At 40.3% G+C, this 26,763-nt stretch overlaps 1 protein-coding gene across 2 annotated transcripts in view; it reads right to left on the bottom strand.

Annotated features, from left to right (window-relative positions):
• HNF1B (HNF1 homeobox B) overlaps positions 1–26,763 on the bottom strand; it is a 67,672-nt gene that overhangs the window by 23,542 nt on the left and 17,367 nt on the right. The window contains exons 2-4 of one of the 2 annotated variants that reach the window (XM_075850604.1): positions 22,567–22,766; positions 18,659–18,923; positions 16,010–16,254 (exon numbers count right to left, since the gene is read on the bottom strand). In XM_075850604.1, the coding sequence (XP_075706719.1) occupies positions 16,010–16,254; positions 18,659–18,923; positions 22,567–22,766 (710 nt within the window). The remainder of the gene's footprint in view (positions 1–16,009; positions 16,255–18,658; positions 18,924–22,566; positions 22,767–26,763) is intronic. The other variant, XM_075850603.1, reaches the window with a different exon arrangement.

Here is a 26,763-nt window from a genome sequence, read left to right as displayed (position 1 = left end):
CGGACAGTAAGATGACGACTTCCGGCCGCGGCTTCCGGCCATATGTTCAACGAAGCGAAGGAATAGGAGCGTAGACCAGCGGAGGCGGCGGGTGCAGGAGCAGGTAATTTATGTTCGTGTATGTGATGTGTGTATTATGTTCATGTATGTTCGTGTTAGGCTGGGTTCACACGACCTATTTTCAGACGTAAACGAGGCGTATTATGCCTCGTTTTACGTCTGAAAATAAGGCTACAATACGTCGGCAAACATCTGCCCATTCATCTGAATGGGTTTGCCGACGTACTGTGCAGACAACCTGTCATTTACGCGTCGTCGTTTGACAGCTGTCAAACGACGACGCGTAAAAATAAAGCCTCGTCAAAAGAAGTGCAGGACACTTCTTTCAGACGTAATTTGAGCCGTTCTTCATTGAACTCAATGAAGCACAGCTCAAAATTTACGGCTGTCAGAGAAGCCTCGCAAAATGCGAGGAGGAGCATTTACATCTGAAACGAGGCAGCTGTTTTCTCCTGAAAACAGTCTGTCTTTTCAGACGTAAATGCCTGCTATCGTGTGCACATACCCTTATACTGTCTGCTGAGCCCTGTATCTAATCCTATCTAATCCTCCTACACTGTGCAGTCGCTCAGAAAATGGCGGCACACAGTGTAGGAGGTTTGAAGACATTGAAACCCCTCCTTCTCCTGGCACTAGCCAGAAGAAGGGAGGGGGGATTGTGTGAGGACACTAGAGGAGAGAGTGTCCACCACAAATTTGCAACATAAATCAATGAGGTTGCTTTACCACAGTGACCATGCTGCAATGTTGGGAACTGCTCCCTCTAGTGGCCAGCACACGGAAATATTATAAATTAGAATCTAATTTATAATATTCCCTGACTTGTGAAAAAATGTAAAAAATTCAAACAATGTGTAATCACTTAACTACTAATTGTTTAACTGAAAAAAAAAAAATTTCTAGCGACACATTCCCTTTAAGAGGTTAAGGGGTGGGTGAACAAGGGAGCAAATCAGACTATGTAATAGCGGTGAAATACATATACCAGAACGTAGAGTCCAGAGTACAGTGCAAGCAGGTCTCACCATCAAATTCTATAGAATATAATGTTGACAAAATAATATGTTTATGTAGGGGGATCACTCGCTATTTTCCTTTCCCTTATCATGTTTTTTTTTTTAGTCAGTAGCTGATTAAACATTATAACCAATGCATTAATCACAAACAACAAGATACATTTTAAAGCATGGCTCCTTGCTGATATTCATACCCAGACCACTAGCCACTAATGATTTTATTAATAGACTTGTTCTGTTTAAATTTACCAGATGGCAAAATCAGAATCATGGACTTCAATTATAAAAGAATCATAAAATAAATATGTCGTCTTGGGTGTATCCAGTAATTTAAGAAAATAGCTAATAATGTAGATTATTTATTTTGCAACACTAATCACTGTGTTCCATTTCACGTCTAAAGAGTATTTTTTCTGACTATACTCTATGGAAAAATTTGTTTGAAAGCATCCTCATGTCTTATCCCTGCAACCTTATCTTAAGATATCTAAAAGAATTTATAGAATTTGGCAACATAGTTAGTCATAGAGTTTGGAATAAAATGTGGATTTAAATACAGAGTTTTGAAAGAAATTGTGCAGCATTCTTCACAAATCATCATCCAGACAGCAATCCTTCTTTATTAATATAGCAATGTCATGTTTTAGGATATCTTTTATCAGTAATTGTATGCATGTTCATTTAAATTTACTGTACGCTAAATAATTCCTGTATAGCTGCCCATTAATACAACAGCTATCTGCGGATTAGAATCCCTAGTGTGTTGCCAGTGCTGCCAGTGAATATGAAGTCCAGTCCTTTCTCTTTTCTAAAAGTTAAGTGATATAGTTAAATGGACATTAGCTTTGATACAAACTCTGCATAAAATCAATAGTACTAGCAAATAAATACAAAACCATCAGCGCCATACACTTCTCTTCATGCATGTTCATCTGTACTCACAGCACAGCATGATCTTGCGAGATCACGCTGTGCGGTCACTTACTCCCACAGTAACTTTCTTGGAGTGTCGGGAGAATGAAAAGACATTGCCTCCAGCCAGGAGGCGATGTCTCTTCATTCTCCCGACACACCGGTAAAGTTAATGTGGGAGTAAGTGACAGCACAGAATGATCTCGTGAGATCACGCTGTGCTGTGAGTAAAGAGAAGTATATGACGCTGATTGGTCAGCGTCATACACTTCTCTTTACTACGCCCACTTGGTCAAAAGGTACAAAACGCCTAGTTGCCTATTAAGAAACTAATTAGCATAAATCTAAAATTGCTCATAACTTGGTCAAAAATTAATGTTTTTCAAAATAAAAACCACTGTTGTTACCTACATTACAGCGCTGATCAGATTATGTAGGAGATAGGGCACTTATAATCTGGTGACAGAGCCTCTTTATGTAGCAAAATTTAAGGGTTTTGGTATGTTTCAATACAACATTGTTTATATTACAATTTTTATATTTTTTCTATCAACTAACATTGAAAGCACCACAATATTGTTCTTCTAATGAACTTAAAATAGTACAATTGCACCTGTACGGGAATTTTATCACTTTTCCAACTTTTCTTGAATAAATATTAATACTAAATGATAAAGTGGTCGTCAATCGAATACAATTTTCATTTCAGCAAAGGAACTTAGTGAGCGAGTCACATCATTATTACAGTGCAGCCAGCTTCCCCAGTCATAATGTTAAAAGAAAATTCTTAGTTCCTTTCTTTATTTTATGAAAGTGCTATAAATGTATTAAGTGATCCCACCGTTGTTCAGCAGTGCCTGGCAACCAAGTGTGTCCTTATCAGTAAGTCAATAAAGATAAGGAGTTTGTGATGGGGGTGGGGGATGGTAGTTCAGCAACCATTTTCAAAATTATATTGACATCTGTCAAAATAAGAACACACCTCCAGTCAAAGGCAAATTTCTACCTATGACATTTATATTTCTACAAAGGCACAAACATATATCAGCTATAGTAAGGGAGTACCCCAGGTACGTGTAACGGCTTACTTGCTTCTAAATAGCATAGCCCTTTAAATACCCTGACATTCATGCTCCTTGAGAGTTATTATGCCACAAAAAGTTATAAAGTGTGGCTTTTATGTCCATCATAAACCTGTTTATTGCAAGCAATCCAACCCACTCAGCAATGGTTTCAAAGCTCTTATTACCTCAATAAAACAAAAAGATTTTTCAGCATCAGAATGTAGTGCAGTGAATACAACAGTAACATTTTACTTTTGCATTAATGTAAGCATTTCAAGGTTAATGAGGTTTCTACTCAAATTGATGGTTACATCAATACACAATGAAGACAAAAATATAAATATTACTATGATATTCTACTGTTTAGTGAAGTATTTTTTTCTAAAACATTTTAGTATCTTTTAAGAAACTAGTGATTCGTAGTCACTAAACGCCTGGGTAAACATCTATGGCACAAGCCTTTGCGATCCTTTAAATATGTGAGCTAATCACTCTCCCCACCATAACTAGTTTCTCTAGTTTTTTTTTTCTACGTGGTGTAATGGTTGTAGTAGACAGGAAGCTTTGTTACTGTTAATTAATTCAATCCCATTTGATTTACCTTTCTTACTTGCCACCGGCAAGTAACATATATATATAGCGCAGCCCATAAAACTCTAGACAAGAATTTCTTTGCCAGGGATTTTATCAGGACTGTATTCACACTTGATTCTGCCTTAGGCACTGTGTGTTAATACATTCTAAATTAGCAATAGTGCCCACGACATGATTAAGGCAGATTAGCCACGCCCCCTCATAAATCATTTTTATGGGGAAATCAGGTAGGGAGGACAAGGTAATTAGAACAGTTCCATTTCTTTGTTGCCCGAACCCCAGTCTGTGTTGCCTTAGGCCTTTGCCCAGTTTGCCTATACAGTATGTTAAGTAAAGCCCTATAAACCATACTTTGGCATGTTTATCACACATCGCAGCGGAATTAAAAGCAATGTCTCCAGCTAATATTAGGGCAACTGAATTTAAGGGAAAAAAAGGAAGTTACTCAGGGGTGTAAGGGTTCCGTTGTTTGGATGGAATGAATACCATAGTTGACGGAGCCCTAGCGCAGATGTCAAAGAAAGCCTTGTTTGATAATTATTATGCCCATATAGTCGCCTATATTGTTGCTCTCATGTAAACAAACATTGTCCCTTTCTTGCAACCTTGACCAGTACCCAGGGTGCTCTGCTATACATATTTATTTACATTAAAGTATACAACCATTTGTTATTTATATACTGCACATTACTCCTTCTATAGCCTTCGACCTATCCTCAGGTTATACACATTATCATATTAATCAGCTACAACTTTATTTATTTTTTCTATTTTCTATTTTGTTTTGTGTGTAACACCCCCCCCCCCCTGTACTTTGTGTCCAATCATGGGAGTTATTCAGCCTTGTCTAAGTAATTCCAATCACACTGTACTTCTCATTTACTGCAATAGCCTCCAGCTTTCCAGTTTTACAATCTTTATGCATTAGCAAGCTTATCAGGGTGTAACAATAGCCACTATAACCCCTGTGACTGTTACATGGCCCAGAACCATGGAGGAACAATATGCTTCTGAATATGCATATGCTTCTCTATAAGTCAATGGGGTCCATCAGACTACAGATTTGGCACTGCGTTCAGGTTCCTGTTGTTAAAGGGTTTTTCCAGTCCCTAAACATTCACTTCAATGTGGGAAAAAGGCTGCAAAACCTGTGAATCGCCGCTACATGTGTGTTGACGCTTCACAGTGAGCAACTAGAAATGACAGGGAAGTAGTGCTCGTGCGAGTGCTGCACCCCCTTCAAAACAGCTGATCGGCGGGGGTCCTGGGAGTCTGACCCCGACCGATCAGCTACTGATGGCCTATCCTGAGGATAGGCCATCAATTTTTAGGGACTGGAAAACCCCTTTAACAGAAACCAGAACACAGATGTGAACAAAGACGAACTTGGTCAGCCGTACCCGATTGATACTTTTGTTACTGCCGTATTAAACTCACAGAACAATTCAATAAAATTTTGACTTCAATAAGCGCCAGTGAATGTTGCATAATCTTAGATTTATTTTATATTTCAGTATAATAATAAGCTGTTATTGTGATACTTTTAGATACATGGCTATTGAAGTACATTTAATATCTGATATTTAAAGAGTAGTTTCTGATTACAGAATGTTGGTTGAGTCATCTGGCCAACAGCTATCCACCTAAATCCTCCATCAACATGCACATCAGCCAAATGGGAAAGACTAGGACTGGCAGGTAAAATACAACCTGCCCAATATATGTTTCACCTAAAGCAAGTATCAGGTGAATGTCTATGAGCCCCATAAACATAAGATTGTCAGTGTAACACAAATCACAAATCCAAGGCACATAAAAGGTTTTTTTTTCTTATGGAGATATGATAAAAAAAAAAACAACCCATAGGGACTCACAGTACAGTTTAACAGAGTGAAGTGCTAGAAAGAATGGATTTTTAGAATTAAATATTTTACCCAAAATGTAAGCATTTTAAAGTTTGTTTTAATGGCCAGCTGAGCGTAAGCAATTGACTTCTGAACTCCTCCCTAGTCAGCTGTGAATGACCTCCTATTGTGTATTTCAATAGCTTTAGTGTATTGGCTTGCTTTGTTCATATGAACATGAAGCCTGCTGAGCATAGAACAAATTTTAATTTGTATCCTTAAAGACTACAGAGCACAGTCTACCAAGGTAGCCCGTTCTTGCACAGAATTCAAACTTAATTTGCCTTTTATTTCTATTCAGTAGGTTTTGTTAGCTCATGTAACCCATATGGGCAAGGTCCTCTACTCTAACAAGTATATGGTGGCACTATTTGTGTGAGCATATGTGATGTTTTGCTGACTTTTTATGTTATCATTGGTTTTAACTTTTTTCTTTATATATTTTTTTTATTCTTAACCTTTTCAGCATTTTCTATCCGGTATAGTTCCTCTTCAAGAATAATTTTTTGACCTATTCTGATTGAAAGCATAATTTATACAGGTATGCTTTAGTGTCACCTAAACAAATGTCCTGTACAAATTTCCTTCTTCTATGGAATCTAATCAATGTGCGCACCAGTCTCCAGCTTATTCAATCAATTTTCACACCGACCTTATGTGACCTCTATTTCTGTAATCGCATTTTGGAGGTAACCATCACTCCTATCTGCTGAAAAAAAGCCACAGAATATAGGCTGCCACTATACCTCCTGTTTCCTAGGACAGCTCCTGCTGTCTCAGTCTAGTGCGAGTAAAATAAACTACGACTTTTAGAGGCCTTCTGGGTAAAGATAAATGAACACTGGTACAGTAATTGCAGACCCTTTAAGAGAAAAAAAACAAAGGGTGTCATGGTGTGACTGAGTACGCAATGGAAGGATGAGGGCACATCAAAGACTACAAGACTTGTACAAAGTCACAATTTAATTGTCTTAAGTATGCATAAAGGCAACAATGCCATGACAACAGTAGGCTACATGCTGTTGTATTATAGCGCAGCCAGTGAACAACACTGAAAACAGCTGACTTTGCTGACAGTGTTACGTTTTGGGGCATCTTGTGAGCTATCTGTCTCTGTGAGCAGAACTTCTCTTCTGTCATTCTTTTATTTAGGACATTCCTGAATTAGGGTCACATTTTGGTCAACCTATGAAGATCTACCAAATATACTTTCCCTAATCACAGTCTGACTGTAGCCACCACTGTAAAATAGACATATGACCAAAACAAAACAAAAAAAACAATAATAATTTCAAAAGCTGGTAATGCATGGCATGTGCATTTTTAATATCACAAACATTTATTCTTACCTAAATATAAAGACAACTGCATTGTTGTCACTGATACAAATAGGTGTTTCGATAATTCTACTTATTAGTACATTTTAAATTAAGGGTCAAATAAATGTTGAAATGCAAATATCCTTTCAGATCATCAGCATACTCGGCTGTTTTACAACACTATGTGAATATTTACTGAGCAAAATGCACTAACATTCTAATATTAATCAAGTTAATGGCATATTCCAAAAGTGTGGACATTGTTTTATGCTTGCCTGGACAGTTTTGAAAAGTGTAAAAAAAATTGCCAAATTTATTAAAGGCACGCACCTTTGTTTTTTAGCAAAAATTTGTTGTATATGTGCACCAGCCATGTGGTGGCATAGGGAAGAAAAGCATGTCTAACATGTCAAGCGAGCTGCACATTGCAAATTCAGGCATCCTACAACACTATTGATAACACTATGGGGCAGAATTACTAATTCTGTCTTCAATTTAGACAGCTTAGAAATAGACTACATGTGCCAAATTTCTCACAGTGGCTTATACTGGATGATAAGTTTGGCGCAACTTTAGACACTTCTCTCTAGCTTTATACCAACTATTGGTTGGCTTACTTAAAACTGCTTTTTTGCAACAAAATATTGACCCAATTAAGCCACGCCTTCTTTCTCTCTGAGTTGCAAACATCCGTTATTAATATTTAATTGATAAATGTGTCTAAAATGATATGCGCCAAAAAGAAAATGCAACTTAGGTCAGAATTGCCTGATCATTGGCCTATGTAAAAGGGCCTTAAAGAGGCTCTATCACCACATTATAAGTGCCCTATCTCCTATTTAAGGAGATGGGCGCTATAATGTAGGTGACAGTAATGCTTTTTATTTAAAAAAACTATCTATTTTTACCACTTTATGAGCGATTTTAGATTTGATATGATAATGAACTGCTTAATGCCCAAGTGGGCATGTTTTTACTTTAGACCAAGTGGGCGTTGTACAGGGGAGTGTATGACGCTGACCAATCAGAGTCATGCACTCCTCTCCATTCATTTACTCAGTGCATAGGGATCCTGCTAGATCCTTATGTGCTGTCTTATACTAACACATTAAGAATACTGACGTGTTTAGACAGTGAATAGACATTCCACGGGATGTCTATTCACAATCTCTGCACTTCGTTACTCTGTCTGTGGTAGTTACAGCAGAGGAAGCGTGATCTTGCGAGATCTCGCTGTAAATGACAGGTTACAACGAGATCACGCTTCCTCTGCTGTAACTACCATAGAAACAGTAACTAAGTGCAGAGATTGTGAATAGACATCCTGTGGAATGTCTATTCACTGTCTAAACACTTCAGTATTGTTAATGTGTTAGATCTTCTACATAATCTGATTGGCGCTGTAATGTAGATAACAACAGTGGTTTTTATTTAGAAAAACTATCAATTTTGACCAAGTTATGAGCAATTTTAGATTTATGCTAATTAGTTTCTTAATAGACAACTGGGCGTGTTTTTACGTCATACACTTCTCTCCATTAAAGAGGCTCTGTCACCACATTATAAGTGCCCTATCTCCTATATAAGGAGATCGGCGCTATAATGTAGGTGACAGTAATGCTTTTTATTTAGAAAAACTATCTATTTTAAACCACTTTATGAGTGATTTTTAGCTTTATGCTAATGAGTTTCTTAATGCCCAAGTGGGCGTGTTTTACTTTAGACCAAGTGGGCGTTGTACAGAGGAGTGTATGACGCTGACCAATCAGCGTCATACACTTCTCTCCATTAAAGAGGCTCTGTCACCATATTATAAGTGCCCTATCTCCTATATAAGGAGATCGGCGCTATAATGTAGGTAACAGTAATGCTTTTTATTTCGAAAAACTATCTATTTTAAACCACTTTATGAGCGATTTTTAGCTTTATGCTAATGAGTTTCTTAATGCCCAAGTGGGCGTGTTTTTACTTTAGACCAAGTGGGCGTTGTACAGAGGAGTGTATGACGCTGACCAATCAGCGTCATACACTTCTCTCCATTCCAGCTACATACACACACTATAACATTACTGCAGTGTCCTGATAATGAATATACATCACTACCAGCCTGGACGTGATGTGTATTCAGAATCCTGACACTTCTGAATCTTTTCTGCGAGATTCCAGCAAGGCAAACGTAATCTCGTTTGAAATGACAGGTTACATCGTAATCTCGTGAGATTACGTTTGCCTTGCTGGAATCTCACAGAAAAGATTCAGAAGTGTCAGGATTCTGAATAAACAACACGTCCAGTCTGGTAGTGATGTATATTCATTATCAGGACACTGCAGTAATGTTATAGTGTGTGTATGTAGCTGCACATAACGATACAACTATATCGCTAGTGAAGTGTAAATGAATGGAGAGAAGTGTATGATACTGATTGGTCAGCATCATACACTCCTCTGTACAATGCCCACTTGGTCTAAAGTAAAAAACACGCCCACTTGGGCATTAAGAAACTCATTAGCATAAAGCTAAAAATCGCTCATAAAGTGGTTTAAAATAGATAGTTTTTCTAAATAAAAAACATTACTGTCACCTACATTATAGCGCCCATCTCCTTATATAGGAGATAGGGCACTTATAATGTGGTGACAGAGCCTCTTTAATGTCCATTTGTACTCAGCACAGCGTGATCTCGCGAGATCACTCTGTGTTGTCACATACTCCCACATTTACTTTACCGAAGTGTCTTGAGAGTGAATAGACATCGCTTTCAGCCAGGACGCGATGTCTATTCACACTACCGACACTTCGGTAAAGTTTCTTCGGGACTTACTCACACAGCACAGTGTGATTCACAGAACTTTACCGAAGTGTCGAGATTGTGAATAGACATCGCATCTTGGCTGAAAGCGATGTCTATTCACTCTCAAGACACTTCAGTAAAGTTAATGTGGGAGTATGTGACAGCACAGCGTGATCTCGCGAGATCACGCTGTGTTGCGAGTACTGCTAAAAATGAATGGAGAGAAGAGTATGACGCTGATGAGTCAGCGTCATACACTCCTCTGTACAACGCACAGTTGGTAAAGAAGTAAAAACACGCCCAGTTGTTTATTAAGAAACTAATTAGCATAAATCTAAAATTGTTCATAACTTGCTCAAAATTGATCGTTTTTCAAAATAAAAACCATCAGTCCGCTTATCTACATTACAGCGCAGATCAGATTATGTAGGAGATAAGGCACTTATAATCTGGTGACAAAGCCTCTTTAAACCCTTTTTCAAACGCCTAGCACCCTGAAATTAATGGTGCTTCGAAATAAATAATAATAATAAAGTAGATGAGATCTAAAAAATGTCACCCACATGCTTCTGAACATTTTCCGAACGGAAATCAGTGCATATTGCAGATTTTCAAATGCTCAACATGCTCATTCTGTTTTGGATGTTCACTGCGGATTTCACCATTTTCACTGTAAAAGGGGTGAAATCTGCAGCAAAATCAACCCATAACACGTACAGATATTGCTGCAGAAATGCTGTGAAAACACAGCGGAAAAACCACAACAAATCTGCTAGGTGTGTGGGTAACCTTAGGTCCCCTGCATACGGAACAGAAATGCTTAGTATTTTCCATGCAGAAAATCCGCAGCTGAGTACAAAACCAGCCATGTAAATAAGATATGAACAAATCTCATCCACATGCTGCGGCACATTTTCCTCATGGATATCAGAGCATGCTGTGGATTTTCAAAAATCATGTTCAAACATTCACAGCGTATTTCACCCTTTTTAATGTAGCTGTGAATTCTTTGTGAAATATCTCAAATAAATCCGCCACGTTTGTGGGTATTCTTAGGCCCCATGCACACGACCGTGCCCGCGATTGCGGGCACGGCTGGCCGCTGACTGACAGCCGCATTTTCGGGCCGTGCTCCCATACAAAGTATGGGAGCACGGCCCGCAAAATGCGAAAGAACGGACATGTTCCATAATTCCCGGAACATTTCCACGGCACTGACACCCTTCCGTAGTGCTACGGAAAGGTGTCAGTGTTCAATAAAAGTGAATGGCTCCGTTTTTGCGGACCGCAATTGCGGTCCGCAAAAACGGAGGTTTTTTGCTGTCGTGTGCATGGGGCCTGATTCTAGGATTTCTTATATTTTGATATTATTTTGCATGGATTCTTAAACATTATTTCAGGTGTTTTTCATTTGTATGTGTGTTAAAGGCCAGATGTTAGAAGAGGGACAATGTCTACAAAATAGTATATCCAATAAGACATGTTTAGACATATTTACACACCAGACTCCAAGTTCTATGCAAATGTTAACAGCTATTAGTCACCTAAACTAAAGATAAAAAGGGCTAGAAACTGAAACAAATTATTGGAACAAAAACCTGAAAATCATCAGCCTCAGACATTACGTATCTACAAACAATAATGTAAAGCATAAATATTTTAAATACATTTTGTGCTTTATGTAGTTTAATAAGGCAAGTCTTTACAGGTGTTTTTGTGTGTATGTAGCGGATGTTACCTCCACAAAGTCAAGAGCATGTTTTATTGCACTTTCTTTGCACATGCCAATACACGTCCCTTCTAAAAATAAGGACTATGCTTTCCCTTGATGATACATGATACATGCATGATTCCGTTCCACTTTAGGTGAAGATCATTTTATAACTGTATCTATTACGTTATGTGCACACACAAAATAAAAAAAAAGTCTCAAAATATGAAGCTGTTGTCAAGGGAAAACAGCTCCTGTTTTTCAGACGTTTTTTGTTCAAAGTCACGTTTTTCACTGCATTTTTAATGGCCGTTTTTGGAGCTGTTTTTCTATAGAGTCTTCTTTTTCGCAGTCGTTTCTTTACACGGCCATTTTTCATGACGTTTATGGTCACTGTGAGGCTGCTTTACACACTGTCTTAGCTTAGATCTTGCGAGACCATGCAAAATAGAGGCATTTTGCATTCAAGAATGAATCCATAAATGGTTAACCCCTTTCCGACATCCGCCATATATATGCGGTGCACGTCGGGTAGGGGAATATGGAGCGGGCTCCACAGAACGAGCGTGTCGGCTGTATCTTACAGCCGACACTTCAGTGTAATCAGCGGGATACCGCTTGAGCGCAATCCCGCTGGTTTAACGCGTTAAATGCCACAGTCAATAGCCACCATGGCATTTAAATGGCTAGAAACAGGGGGGCGGCCCCTGTAATGTTGCAACCCCCCCCCCCCCCATGACGCGATCGCGGGGTGCCGATGGTTGGCATAGGCAGTTTGGGGGCCTGATGAAGGCCATCTTTGTACTCCTATGAAACCTTGCCTCAGGCAGGGCTTCATAGGAGAGTATCAGTATCACGATACACTGCAATACATTAGTATTGCAGTATATCATGCAAGCGATCCAAAATCGCTGGTTCATGTCCCTTAGGGGGACAAGTAAAAAAAACAATAAAATACAGTTTCTTTAGTAAATAAATTAAAAAACTTTAAAAGTTAAAAAAATATCTTTTCCCATTTTCCCTCAATCACAATGTAAAAAGAATTAACATAACTGGTATTGACACATCCGTAAAAGTCTAAACTATTACAATATATCATTATTTAGTCTGCACGGTGAATGCCGTAAAAAAAAAACAATTAAAAACGCCAGAATCGCAGTCTTTTGGTCACGTCATCTCCCCCCAAAAATGTAATAAGTCACCAAAAAGTCTCATGTACTCCAAAGTGGTACCAATAGAAGCTACAGCTCGCCCCGCAAAAAATAAGCCTTCACACCGCACAATCGACAGAAAATTTTAAAAGTTATAGCTCTGAGAATATGGTGACAAAACTCAAATTTTATTTTTAACAATCATTTTTTTTCTTGTAAAAGTGGCAAAACAAAACAATATAAATTTGGAATCTCCGTAATCGTATTGGCCCGCAGAATAAAGTTAACATGCCATTTTTACTGCACGATGAATGCCGTAAAAACAAAACCCCTCCAAAAGATTGAGGAATCACTGTTTTTTTCCTATTCCACCCTACAAATATTCATTTTCTAGTTTCCCACTACATTATATGGTACAATAAATGGTGCCGTGAAAATCTACAACTTGTCCCGGAAAAAATAAGCCCTCATATGTAATTGCGGATTGTATACGGTCGCAAAATTACGCCTCTGGCCTCATGCACACGACCGTATTGGTTTTGCGGTTTGCAAAATCACGGGTCTGTTGCGGTCCATCAGACCGCAAAGAACCCTTGTTGTGCATCTATGTGTCACCCGGACTCACGGATCCACAACAATTCATCAGTATTGGTGAATCCGCAAATTCGGACCGTAAAATTACTTATTCTGAGTTTTTGCAGTCCTGATTTGCGGCCCCCACATCGATCCATGTAAATCACGGTCATTTGCATGGGGCGAAAAGAATGGGTCCGCAATTTGTTTGCAAAAATGCAGATAAATTGCGGCCGCAAAAATACTGTCGTGTACTGTCTACATTTGAAAGCCCACCTTGGAGCAGAGAAGTTACACTAAATACATGGGACAGCTCTTCAGAAAGAGATGTGAGTTGTAACCCTGCTCTGACCCTTCACTAACCTTTGTGCTTGTCAAAGTCAGCTTTCATTTGTTTGACTTTTGAGTTGACTGGTGTTAAGATTACAGGTAGATGGACAATGGATGCTATCATACAATAGCTCCTGCCCTACTGTTCATCTTACCTCTTGTGGTCTCCTAGTCTGGAATCTTATCACCTGGACACACATCAACAATAGGACAGAGACTATTCTATCCAGCAAAATTACCAATACTAGGGATACAACATGAAGCAAACATATAATGGAAGGTATTAGAAAACAGCAAAACATGAGACTAATGATGCAATATAAATAAACCACCAAGAAATAATCGCCATAATGTTTGCATCATAAACAATGTGTTACAACGTCATTTCAAAAAATAATAAACAATTTGAATTATTTCAGAGGTAACCCAGTGACTGCCACAATAATGTTGGTAACAATTTGCTGTTTAGTGACTGCCACACTTCTTGCTATATTGGCAGGAAATCACCCACCTGATACCATAATTAAATGATAACACGCTGCAAAACTTTTTTTTTTATCCTGTGCCTATGTGCTATATAAAATGGAAACATAGGTACGTTTTCGAAAAGTATTCATTAGGATAAGAAGGCTTAAATATCAATTTCCTACATGCCATTCCTTAAAATATAAAGTTGCAATGCTCCATTTCAGAAATTGTAAAGGTACACATGCATGTAGCACTGTATTTGATGCTGTCCTTATAGTTGATTCTGGTATACGTTCCTTTAAAATCAGGAATATTTAACAACATGCTATATATAATAGTGCTCATTTTTGGAAGAATAAGTAGGCACAATACATTATTATAAGACACTCCACAGTTTCATTTGTAATCTCAGTAAGAGGAAGTAAGAGGCTCTATCCATGGCCAAGGCAATTCTCAAAGGAAGGGTAGGTTCTCATTAGCACTTCAAAACAGAACAGGCTAAAGGGCCTTGAGGAAGTGTCTGAGTATCTGTGTTATAAAAGAAAACTCTCTTGCAGAGTCAAGTACACAGAAATTAAGAAAAGATATTTTATGAGCACATCATCCCATTGATAAGTTTTACACTATAGTAAAGACCGTACATATGTGTAGAAAGTAATACAAATGACAGATAACCATGACATCCCCTGACATTTTTCAGTGTGTCAGTCACTCTCTCTTTTGGAGAACAAATGCTGAACATAATATTTTAATGAACATTTAAGTAATGGAGACTACATGTTTATTAAATGATTTGTGATTTACTCAATGGTTAAAGACTTTTTTACACATTAGTTACAAGGGGGATAATGCTCATATATCATAAGAACAAGCTAAAAAAGATGTCAGCTGAATATGCTGCCCTAGGTAAGGGAAGTATATGACAGGTACAGGTCAGAGGGGTGGGGGAGCGCTCTCTTCATGAATACACATGATTATATAACTATGAGTCTGGTGTATTTTTGAATCACTCCTATTAGCTAAAGGGCACAAAATGTGTTTGTCCCTGTAAAATTATTTCCTTACCTAGGGGAGCACAATGAGGTGACAAATTCGCTTTAATAACCACACAAATAGTTGAAATGTAAATAAATTAAACATTCTCATCAAATAAACTGCATGCAATATTGTATTGTTGGATGGTCTGGTCCCTAGTCCTTCTACTACCAGACAATATATTGCCTAACTTCAGACAAACTGAATATATTCATCTAAACTGAGAGATTCTGTGAGATTCCAGCAAGCCACGCGTAATCTTGCGAGATTACGAGGTAAACGAGATTTCGTTTCCCTTGCTGGAAATCTCACAGAAAAGATTCAGAAGTGTAAGGATTCTGAATACACATGACGTCCAGGCTGGAGGTCATGTGTATTCATTATCAGGACACTTGTGTATGTGGCTGCACATCGTTCTAATAAGAACGTGATGCTGCTGCGTAAATGAATGGAGAGGAGAGCATGATGCTGATTTGTCAGCATCATACACTTCTATTCACAATGCCCAGTTAGTGAAACAAGTAAACACGCCCAGTTGAAAACACAATACATGCCCAGTTGGATATACGAAAAAAACCATGCCCAGTTGTAGCATGCAATAGGAGATAGGGATTTGAGAATCTGGTGACAAAGCCTCTTTAAGATGGCCATCAACATAATATCTATAAATCCCCCCAAAGATAATCCCATTTACTGGTGCAGAAAACTAATTTATTTAAAAGTTTATTTTATCCAGAGACTTCCTGGTCCAATCCATGACATCATACACATTCCAATGCAAAGAGTGTGATATGGAATCTCCAAGGCCCCCTGGAAGTGGCAGTATGCCATAACAGAATTTTTGTGTAGAAATGCTTCAAAAGCTAAACACATTTGAACAAATATCCATGCCAAACAAGAGCCACTTCCCCAAAACACACTAAATTTATGCCTGTTCTATGAGTCACATATTCAAAAAATATAAAAGTGGAAGATGTAAGTGAATGTTGAACCCTCTATTAATCATTATGGTATGATGAATGACATAAGTCTAAGCAATGATGTCCGTTAGCTTTACATCTAACAAATGTATTTTCTTACCTTGCAATTTGATTGGTGGAGAAGAACTTGAATGTGTATGATGTGGAGACCCATGTGACATAAGTGAATTCATATTATGTGGATGTGTTGATCCTGTGCTATAGGCGTCCATGGCTAATTTCTGCCGAAAAGCTTCTTCTTTCCGCCTGTTAGCAAACCAGTTATAAACACGAACTTCTGTCACCAAATTTGATCCCAAGCCATGTGCTTTTGATGGGGATACTCCTCGCTGTAGACATTCTGCTCTGTAAACATAAACCACAAAGGTGTGAAGGCAAAAGCATCTTTTTTTTTTTTTTTTAAATATCTGTACAATGTTTTCTTCTTTCAATACTGTTTTTCATACTTTGTCTTACTAAACCACCAGTCTTAGTCATACAAATTAAAGGGGTGTTGACTTGAGTATTAGGCTTTTTTTTATTATTATTCCTCATTTATATATAAAAAAAATAATATTATTCTGTTGCACTTTACAATCTGGAAATATAATAGTATAAACTAAATTAAAGATATTGTAAAAATCTTCAGCAAATAGTGAAACACAAGCAGAAAGGGCCCTACTGTAAAGAGCTTGGAGTATAAGAGGAATGAGGATCGTGATACAGTAGGTACAAGTGTTTATATAGGACAGTGGACCAGCCACATGTAAATACACCAGGGACTATAAGGGTATGCTCACACGGCTTCGCAAAATACGTCTGAAAATACGGAGCTGTTTTCAGGCGAAAACAGCTCCTGATTTTCAGACGTTTTTGTAGCAACACAAGTTTTTCGCTGCGTATTTTACGTACGTTATTGGAGCGGTTTTTCAATGGAGTCAATGAAAAACGGCTCCAAAAACGTCCCAAGAAGTGACAGGAACTTCTTTTTCGCGGGCGTCTTTTTACGTGCCGTCATTTGACAGCGACGAGTAAAATAACACCTCGTGGGAACAGAACACCGTAAAACCCATTGAAAGCAATGGGCAGATGTTTGTAGGCATAATGGAGCAGTTTTTTCAGGCGCAATTCAAGGCGTAAAACGCCCGAATTACGTCTGAAAACACTGCGTGCGAACATACCCTAAATAGTGCTGAATGAATGTGTGATTTATGCATACCTAGGTGTGAAAAAAAGCAGGTCCAGAGAATGCAGGAAACTTTAGTTTCGCCAGCTTCTTTGGAGGATTGTTTCATGCAGAGTAACAAGGGTACCATGAACGTCAATAAAATTTGCCTATACTCAAGATATTTTAAGATTTTTCATAACATTCTTGCAAGTATTGTTAATCATGTTTCTGTGAATGTCTTCTTTAATATCATATATTCATTTATACTACTATGTCTTTGTTTTCTCCATGTTCCTATGTTATGGGAGGACACCAATCTTTGAATCGTTACAATATAGCACAAATACATTGTCAAAAATAAGAAAAGAAAAACCTATTCCTGTAAGGTAGGACTGGGCAATTAATTGAAAAATAACCGAAACCGAAATTCAGCACATTTAACCTTCGTCATCTTGCGCATTTCGGTTTATTAAATTTTGTTTTCCCAGTTTTAACGGTATCTGTGTCCTCAGGATGCAGATACAGCTGAATCCAATGGTAGAGCAGGGAGCTGTAAGGTCCCTGCTCTACCATTCACTATGTATCGCCGGACGCTCACGGCTCGGCGCGGACGGGCAGTGGTGTCATCGCGCCTGTCTGCGCCGAGCTACACAGACCAGAGGAGCAGAGGGATCCCCTTTACTCGTCATTGGAACAGGGTTAGGTGAGTATGTATTTCATTAGGCACTATTGGGGCTCTGTGGGAGCAGCTATGGGGCCTTATACTGTGTGGGGGCAGCTGTGGGGCATTATATAGCATGGGGGCAGCTATGGGGGTCTTTATACTGTGTGAAGGGCAGCTATGGAGGCAGTTATGGGGGTATTATACTGTGTGGGGGCAGCTATGAAAGGCATTATACTGAGCGGGTCAGCTATGGGAGGCATTATACTGTGTGGAGGGCAGCTATAGGGGCATTATACTGTGTGGAGGGCAGCTATAGGGGGCATTATACTGTGCGGAGGGAAGCTATAGGGGGTATTATACTGTGTGGAGAGCAGTTATAGAAGCATTATACTGTGTGGAGGGCAGTTATGGGGGCATTATACTGTGTAAAGGCAGCTATGGGGGCATTATACTGTGTGGAAAGCAGTTATGAGGTATTTACACTATGTGGAGGGCAGTTATGAGGGGCATTATACTGTGTGGGGCAGTGTCACGGGGTATATTATATACAGTAGTTTACAGCAGACCCAGGGGATATATAATAATTAGATGGCGTAGCATACCAAATAGAGGGCGTGGCATGCAAAAAGGGATGTGGCCTTAATAATGGCTCATTATTCGTAATCGAGGTTAGGTGTTCAATTAATCATGATTTTGATTTAGGTCATAATCGCGCAGCCCTACCTGTAGGCTAGATTTTTTTTTATCAGTATATTTTTGTTAAAAAACTGAAGATGGATCCATCATAAATTTTATTATATTTAATTAAGTAAACTCCTTCTGTTAACTGAGTTATGCTTAGAACAACAAGGAGATAGAATACTTTGGTCACAAGGATTTCTTCCACAGCCTTCCTGTATTTAGCATATCACAGACACATGCCTTGGCTTCATCATTACCTGTTACACTCTTCAACCAAAGCCTCTCTTTCTTCTTTGCTGGGGTTCTTTTGTCTTTCATATGCTTGATAGAGAATATGCTGAGAAGCAGGCCCCCATTTAAAGCGATTACGTCTCATTTTCTTGTTGGCAGGTTCGGAGCAGGAATCATCAGACTGCCCTGTGACTTGAGTTTGTTGGTTAAACTCTGGAAAGAGAAACAGCAGCTGATCCTGACTGCTTTTGTCTGTCATATTTCCAGAACCCTGGACTGTTTGGTTGAATTCTGTAAAGAAAGGGGAAAATAAATCTTGCCGTCGAAAACACCCAAAAAGCAACAAAAAAAAAAGAACATAATGCCACTGGTTCCCCATCGTTTCAGATATACTAGAACCTGAGTTGGCCCTTCACCTCCAAACTAATATAGAATGCTGGCTAGAAACTATCCAAATACTTAATGTTTTTGATTCAGTGGATGATACTTCTCATCAGAACGCCCAGCTAGTAAAAGTAGTAAACACGCCCAGATGTACGCACATAATACACGCCCAGTTGTACTTTTACTTTTCAACACGCCCAGTTGTACTTTTGCAAGCCTCATTTGCATAAATACAAAAATGGCCATAACTTGGCCAAAAATGCTCGTTTTTTAAAAATAAAAACGTTACTGTAATCTACATTGCAGCGCCTATCTGCTGCAATAGCAGATAGGGGTTGCAAAATCTGGTGACAGAGCCTCTTTAAATTTGGCAGATTTTAGCATGGAGAAAATGATAAGTCTTAGTTTAGACCCACTATATTTTGGTGTAAGATGCACAAATAATTTCGCCAAAATCTTACATAAAGCTTTCACAAATGTGTCTTACTCTGAGACTGGGTTTAAACGTAGTGTAAATACTGCAGATTTTTCGTTGGGGAAAATCTGCAGCGTAATACAGTAGCAGCAGAGTGGATAAGGTTTCAACAAATCTCATCCACATGCTGCGTAAATGATAAGAGGAAAAAAGCGCTCAGAAATCGACCTGTGGTGCGTTTTTTTTAATCCGCAGCATGTCAATTGTATTTGCGTAATCGCTGCTCTTCTGTTTCCGTTTTTCCCCATTGAATTCAATAGGGAAGTAAAACCCGCAACAAATAGCAGATGGTTTTTTTCAGCAGAAAAACTGCGATTCCGACGCAAAAATCGCAACACAGAAAAATAAAAAAATATCTTATACTTACCCAGAATGCTGTGCTTTTTCATCCAGGACGGCCTTCTGGAATGTTGTTTCATCCCATGTGACCACTGCAGCCAATCACAGGCTGCAGCCGTCACACAGGATAAAATGTCCTCCCAGGAGGCCTTGTGGATGGGCGGCAGAAGGACGCATTGCCATGGCTTCAGCCAAGTATGAAACTTACGTGCAGTTTTCCACAGCGGACATTCTGGCTGAAAAACTGCACCACAATTTGGTGCGGTTTTTCATCCGGAAATTCCCTGCGACGACCGGGGTGGATACGCTGCGCGCTTTTACGCAGCGTATACGCCCTGTGAGAACATACCCTAAGACTTTTTTTAACCAGTAATAAATGTGATGCAAATGAAATGCACAAAATAATTGCCACACAACAATCCAAAAACCAAGCTAAAAAAAAGATGCTCTGGAATCGTACAATATGCTAAATTTGCACTTGTAAATCAAACCAAGTCTAAATTAGCATTTATAAAAGGTCAATTCATCTGATTGAAATGCATTGATATTGATCAATATTGATATTGGTCTGATTGCATGGTTTGGTGGTAAAAATCAATATTTTGGCCAATTGGTTAGCGTGAATTTAGTATGAAATTCCAAGAGAGATCAATTTATGTGTAGCATCGATTGAAGTTTGACAACGGGAGGTCATTCAATTCCATGCTGATAACCTAATAATACTCTGTTTACAAGCAACTTGTCTAAAGACACAAAGTTTTGACATCAACTTAATTTCAGTTAAAGAGGCTCTGTCACCAGATTCTCAAATCCCTATCTCCTATGTCCAACTGGGCGTGTATTGTGTTTTTAACTGGGCTTGTTTACTTGTTTTACTAACTGGGCGTTGTGAATAGAAGTGTATGATGCTGACGAATCTCGTTTACCTCGTAATCTCGCGAGATTGCGCGTGGCTTGCTGGAATCTCACAGAAAAGATTCAGAAGTGTCAGGATTCTGAATACACATGACGTCCAGGCTGGAGGTCATGTGTATTCATTATCAGGACACTTGTGTATGTGGCTGCACATCGTTCTAGTAAGAACACTATGTGCTGTGTAAATGAATGGAGAGGAGTGCATGATGCTGATTGGTCACTGATTCGTCAGCATCATACACTTCTATTCACAACGCCCAGTTAGTAAAACAAGTAAACACGCCCAGTTAAAAACACAATACACGCCCAGTTGGACAAACGAAAAACAACACGCCCAGTTGTCCATTTCAAAGCTCATTTGCATATATATAAAATTGCTCATAACTTGGCCAAAAATGAAAGTTTTTCAAAAAAAGAAAAACGTTACTGTTATCTACATTGCAGCGCCGATCACATGCAATAGGAGATAGGGATTTCAGAATCTGGTGACAGAGCCTCTTTAAAGGGATTGTCACATCGACACATGTGACTGCTGCAGTAAATTACTGGCCTCGGCGGTGGCTGCAGAGGTCGTGTTTCGTCATGACCTCATCGCTGCAGCACGGTAAACAGGGACCAGCAGGGAGCACCGGAGTGGCAGTACTGGAGCGGATTTAACAAGTAAGTTATGCTTCTTTTATTATTTATTGCCATTTTCCCCCTTTGGCCTGTTTTTTGGTGATCCCAGGAAACCCATTTAAGCAGTGCTTATTGCTAGATGTGATGAGAATAATTTTGCACAAACAAATTAAAATGTTGTTGCCCATAGCAACTAATCAGATTACACCTTTTGTCTCAGAGACCCTTTGTAAAATGAAATCAGCAACCTGATTAGTTGCCATGAGCAACTACTCCACCTTTCTTTTTCACCAGTTTTGATAAATCTCAATCATAGAGTGTGAATCCAAGTGACATTTTTGTCACATATTCACAGTTAGCTAGGCAGCTAAATGCTCTGTATAGGTTAAAGATTCAGTCAAAGAAAGGATATTTCCAAGTCAAAGGGCTATATACTCTAGGCCTGGGACAGAGTAGGTAGACTTAAAGCCCTTTTACACGAGCAGATAATTGGTCAGATTCAAACGCTAACATGTAAACAAGCACGTCACTTAGGGCATGGCCAGACGTGGCGTATTTCTGCAGACACTCTCCGCATCAATGGCGCACATAATCTGCGTTGCAGATTCTGTTGCGCCTTTGCCTATAATGTGCAGTAAATTGAAGCGGATTAGCCGTTGCGTATTCAGGTGAAGAGTACTTCCTGCTGTCTTTTAAAACATTCCCTCTCAGTCTGGCTATAGACTTCGAAACACATAGGTCCAGCCAGAATGAAGAAATATCCTGTTCGTAAAACCAATCCGCAACGCAATACACATAACATCTGCGGATTTCATTGCGGGACAGCTAAAGGGGTTGTCTGGTTTCGAATGCTAATTGTCAAATAGAGGGGGTACACCTGTTAAGGACCCTATTCTATTAGCCAGATAGCAGAGTGGTTACAAAGAGCATCTCTCACATTGGATGACCCAGTATGTCTGTGCATTACACAGAAAGCCTATAGATTTTAATAAGAACTGTGAAATGCTTTGTTTCCTTTATGGTGTAACTGCATGGGAATTGAACACTTGGTGCTGCCAGGTTCCCCCACAGTTTACAGCTGATCAGTGGGGATCCCAGCATTATATTATGTTCTGAGGTGTTCGGCCATAACAATAGCTGTAGATATTAGGAACTATATCTGATAAAAACCTATAATAGTGTGGGCTTTTTACTTATACTTACGTATTAATATCTCCCTTTGCTTCCTGACATACCAGGTATATAGAGCAGCACGTTTTTGTGTTTTCATAGGAGTCCCTTTGTTGAGATGTTGGGAAAGATGTGATTGATTCAGTCCAGTAATATCAACCACTTCCCTTTGGGGAATGTTATGTTGCTGCATGTATCCTTTAATCATCTTTGCAGCTCTCCATGGATCTTCACTGTAAATAAAATAAGTAGTAATGTTAAACAAACATATCATACATAATAACACACACACACACACACGCACACACGCACGCACACACACACACACACCACAATAATTCTACTGCAATTATTAGGGCCTGTTCACATCAGCGCCTCGTTCCGTTTCGGTTTTCCGTTCATCTATTCCATTAGAGGAACAGATAAGGCTAAGCCTCATAAAGACGGCGGTCCGGCGTTGAAACGCGTAGCTTGTTTATCTATTTATTTCCACATTAAACCTTGAACATTGTTCATTTCAATTTACATTAACAGCAGCGCCAGTGTGGTCCTTTTTTCTACTCTTTTTTCCAATCATTGAAATCAATGGTAATGCAAATGGAAGCTGTTTGGCTTTCCGTTCATCTGTTCCTCTGACTGAATAAATTAACGGAAACCCCAAACGGTGATGTTAACAGGCCCTTAGTAGTTATGTAATTTAACAATGCCCATGAAGTAAATGATACTCAAAACATTTTCTGATCATGATTGCAAACTTATCCTTGCTTTGCATTTTAGAGACTTTGTTTGTCATGTATTTTGACAAAGACATAATTTTGCAATTTAATATGACTTAAAGGGGTTCTCCAGTTTTTATTATAATTTTTTTACATATTTGTAGAATTGGAAATCATACAGTTTTCTAATACACATGTATTCTCATATGCACACATACATTTCTTAGGGCTTGTCCACATGTAACGGAATTGCTGCATATCTTCCATCTGGTATTGTGGATTGAAAATATGCAGCAGAGTACAGTAGCATGTCAATTCCTGCTGCGAAAAGTGAACTGAATTGCTGCATTTTTCAAAGGAGATATCACCGTGGCCGGCCTAAGGATAGATGCCGCCCTGTGCAAAATTATCTTTCGGCGCCCCACCCCCCAACATAAAAAAAATGCCCCATATAAAAAGTATAATGCTCCCCACAGTATAATGACCTATATAGTGCCCCCCATACAGTATAACAATAATATTTAATAATATAATATAACCCCTTCAAGGACACAATATTTTGTCCTCTAATTGTGCCCACACAGGATTATGCCCCCTAAGTGCCACACACACTATATTACCTCCTGTAGTACCCCTACACAGTATAATGTCCACTTAGTAGCCCCCACACAGTATAATGTCCCCTCACCTGGCTCCCACACAAAGCTCCCCCTTGTAGATAGTACCCCCCTGTAGATTGTGCCATACAGCCTCCCTGTAGACCAGGGATCTCAAACTCGGCCGGGTAAGTGGGCCACATATAGAAAAAATGTGAAGTTAATGGGCCGCATTACTTTCAAATTTGATACAATAATAAATTATTGTTAATCAATTAGTTATTTGAACTACTATAATAATACTACATTACTATAATACTACACTACTATAATAATACCGCTAGATTTAAACTTAACGGAAATTTACGAGATTTCTCCATGTGCTTATTTCAACAATCCAGTTTTCCAGCTGAAGTGTTGCTAAATGCAGTCCGGCAGCTCAGTTGGCAGCGTTTGGCAGACACACAAATGTCAAGATTGGGCAGCCCCTTTTTAGATAGTGCCACAGAGCCCTCAGTAGATACTGCCACAGTGCCCTCTGTAGATACTGCCGCAGTGCCCTCTGTAGATACTGCCGCAGTGCCCTCTGTAGATACTGCCACAGTGCCCTCTGTAGATACTGCCACAGTGCTCTCTGTAGATACTGCCACAGTGCCCTCTGTAGATGCTGCCACAGTGCCCTCTGTAGATGCTGCCACAGTGCCCTCTGTAGATAATGTCACACACACCCCTTGTAGATAGTGCCACACACACCCCTTGTAGATAATGCCACACACACGCCCTGTAGACAGCTCCATTGGGGCTCCCTCTAGGAGTGAATTTCCCAGCCAGAGCGTTGCCGACGCTTTGGCCAGGCATTCCTCTGCTGGAGGAGCCCCTGATGTCACTGTCCATACACAGTGAGGTCAGGGGATCCTCCTAGACCGGAATGTGATGTTAGGGGCAACTCAAGATCCGGTGTCCCAGAGCAGAACACTAGTATAGGCTCTGCTCCGGAACTCTGGGGAAGCAACTGACATCAGTGTCCATATATGGACAGCGATGTCAGGGGCTTGCCCAGCGCTGGAGTCCCAGAGCAGAGCCGCTACCAGCACTCTGCCTAGGATTCCAGCTCTGCTCCTGACATCACTGTTCATATATGGGGATTCCACTCCTAGAGGGAGCCCCAATAGAGCTGTCTAATGGGGAGGGGTGGCACTATCTACAGGGGGTGTGTGTGGCACTATCTACAAGGGCTGTGTGTGGCATTATCTACAGAGGGCACTGTGGCAGCATCTACAGAGGGCACTGTGGCAGCATCTACAGAGGGCACTGTGGCAGCTGTCACGATGCGGGGTGTGGACCCACTGGGCCGTACCGCGTAGCAGTATGGCAGCTGGCCAAACAGGTATAGTACAGAGTCTATAGTCCAGAAAGGTCGCAACTAGGACAGTAGCAAGGCAGGCTCGGCAGGGACCAAGCAGCAGGTATACGTCAGGCGTGGAGTAGCAGAACAGGCATGGATTACAGCACAACACGATAATAGCTCAGCACAGCACTTGACCAGGATAGCACGGGATACAGGATACAGGAACAGGGAACATTTGGGAACTGGAAGACACTAGGAGACCATTTGCAAGACAAACTTTGGATAACAAACAACGCTCAGGCAAAGGACAAGAGGGCAGAACCCTTTTATAGTCCAGTAGCATTCTGGGCTTGATGGCAGACTTCCTGCCATTATGCGCGCACTGGCCCTTTAAGACCGTGCACGCACGGGCGCGCCTTCCGGGAGACAGTCTCGATACCAGGAAGTGAGTGCCAGCACCTCACAGTCAGAACGACGGCCGCGGCCATAGATGTTACAGTATCCCCCCCCTCTTACGCCCCCTCTTCTTGAGACCAGAGCGGGAGAGAAACTTCCTCATGAGGACAGGGGCATCAATGTTCTCCTCTGGCTCCCAAGACCTCTCTTTTGGACCGAATCCCCTCCAATCCACCAAATAAAACGTCCTTCCTCCCACCTTCTTGGTGGCCGAAGAGAAGTCCAACTTTACACCGAGGAGACCGCAGAGTGCTCTCCAAAACTTTGAGGTGAACTGGACCCCTCGATCCGAGACAATATGCAGAGGCAAGCCGTGCAGACGGAAGATGTGTTGAATGAAGAGGTCGGCCAATCGCGCAGCAGAAGGCAGACCAGTCAAGGGAACAAAATGAGCCATTTTAGAAAATCGATCCACCATCACCCAGATCACAATGCAACCTTGCAGATCCGTGACAAAGTCCATTGCAACATGCTGCCAGGGAGTAACGGCACAGGCAGTGGTTGGAGCAGACGAGCTGGTCTGGAGTGGGCAACTTTATTTGCTGCGTATACCGTACATGAGGAGACAAAGTCCATGATGTCTTTGGGCAGCGTGGGTCACCGGAACTGGCGGGCGATTAGATCTTGGGTATTACGAGCACCCGTGTGACCTGCCAGCTTGGAACTGTGACCCCAGTGAAGGATTCTTCCTCTGTCTGCCAGACGTACAAAAGTCCTTCCCGGATGAATGTCTCTAACTTGCAGAGGGTTCACAAAGAAGATGCAAGAAGGATCAATAATATTCTGTGGGGACTCCACAGTATCCTCTGTTTCAAATGACCTAGACAACGCATCGGCCCTCACATTCTTGTCGGCAGGTCGGTAGTGGAGTTCAAACCGGAACCGAGCAAAGAACAACGACCACCTGGCTTGACGAGGACTCAATCGCTGAGCCTTCTGTAGATAGGTCAGGTTCTTGTGATTCATGAAATCCAGGATAGGATGGGCTTTGCCTGCCAGTAGGTGTCTCCACTCCTGCAGAGTCAGCTTGATGGCCAGTAACTCCCGATCCCCAATCGAGTAGTTGCGCTCTGCGGAAGAAAACAGCTTAGAATAGTAGCCACATACCACAGTC

The sequence above is a fragment of the Rhinoderma darwinii genome, chromosome 2 (genome assembly GCF_050947455.1).
Source record: "Rhinoderma darwinii isolate aRhiDar2 chromosome 2, aRhiDar2.hap1, whole genome shotgun sequence".
Taxonomy (NCBI): domain Eukaryota; kingdom Metazoa; phylum Chordata; class Amphibia; order Anura; family Rhinodermatidae; genus Rhinoderma; species Rhinoderma darwinii.
Note: the sequence above shows the minus strand (reverse complement) of the source record. Positions and strands in the feature narration are given on the sequence as shown.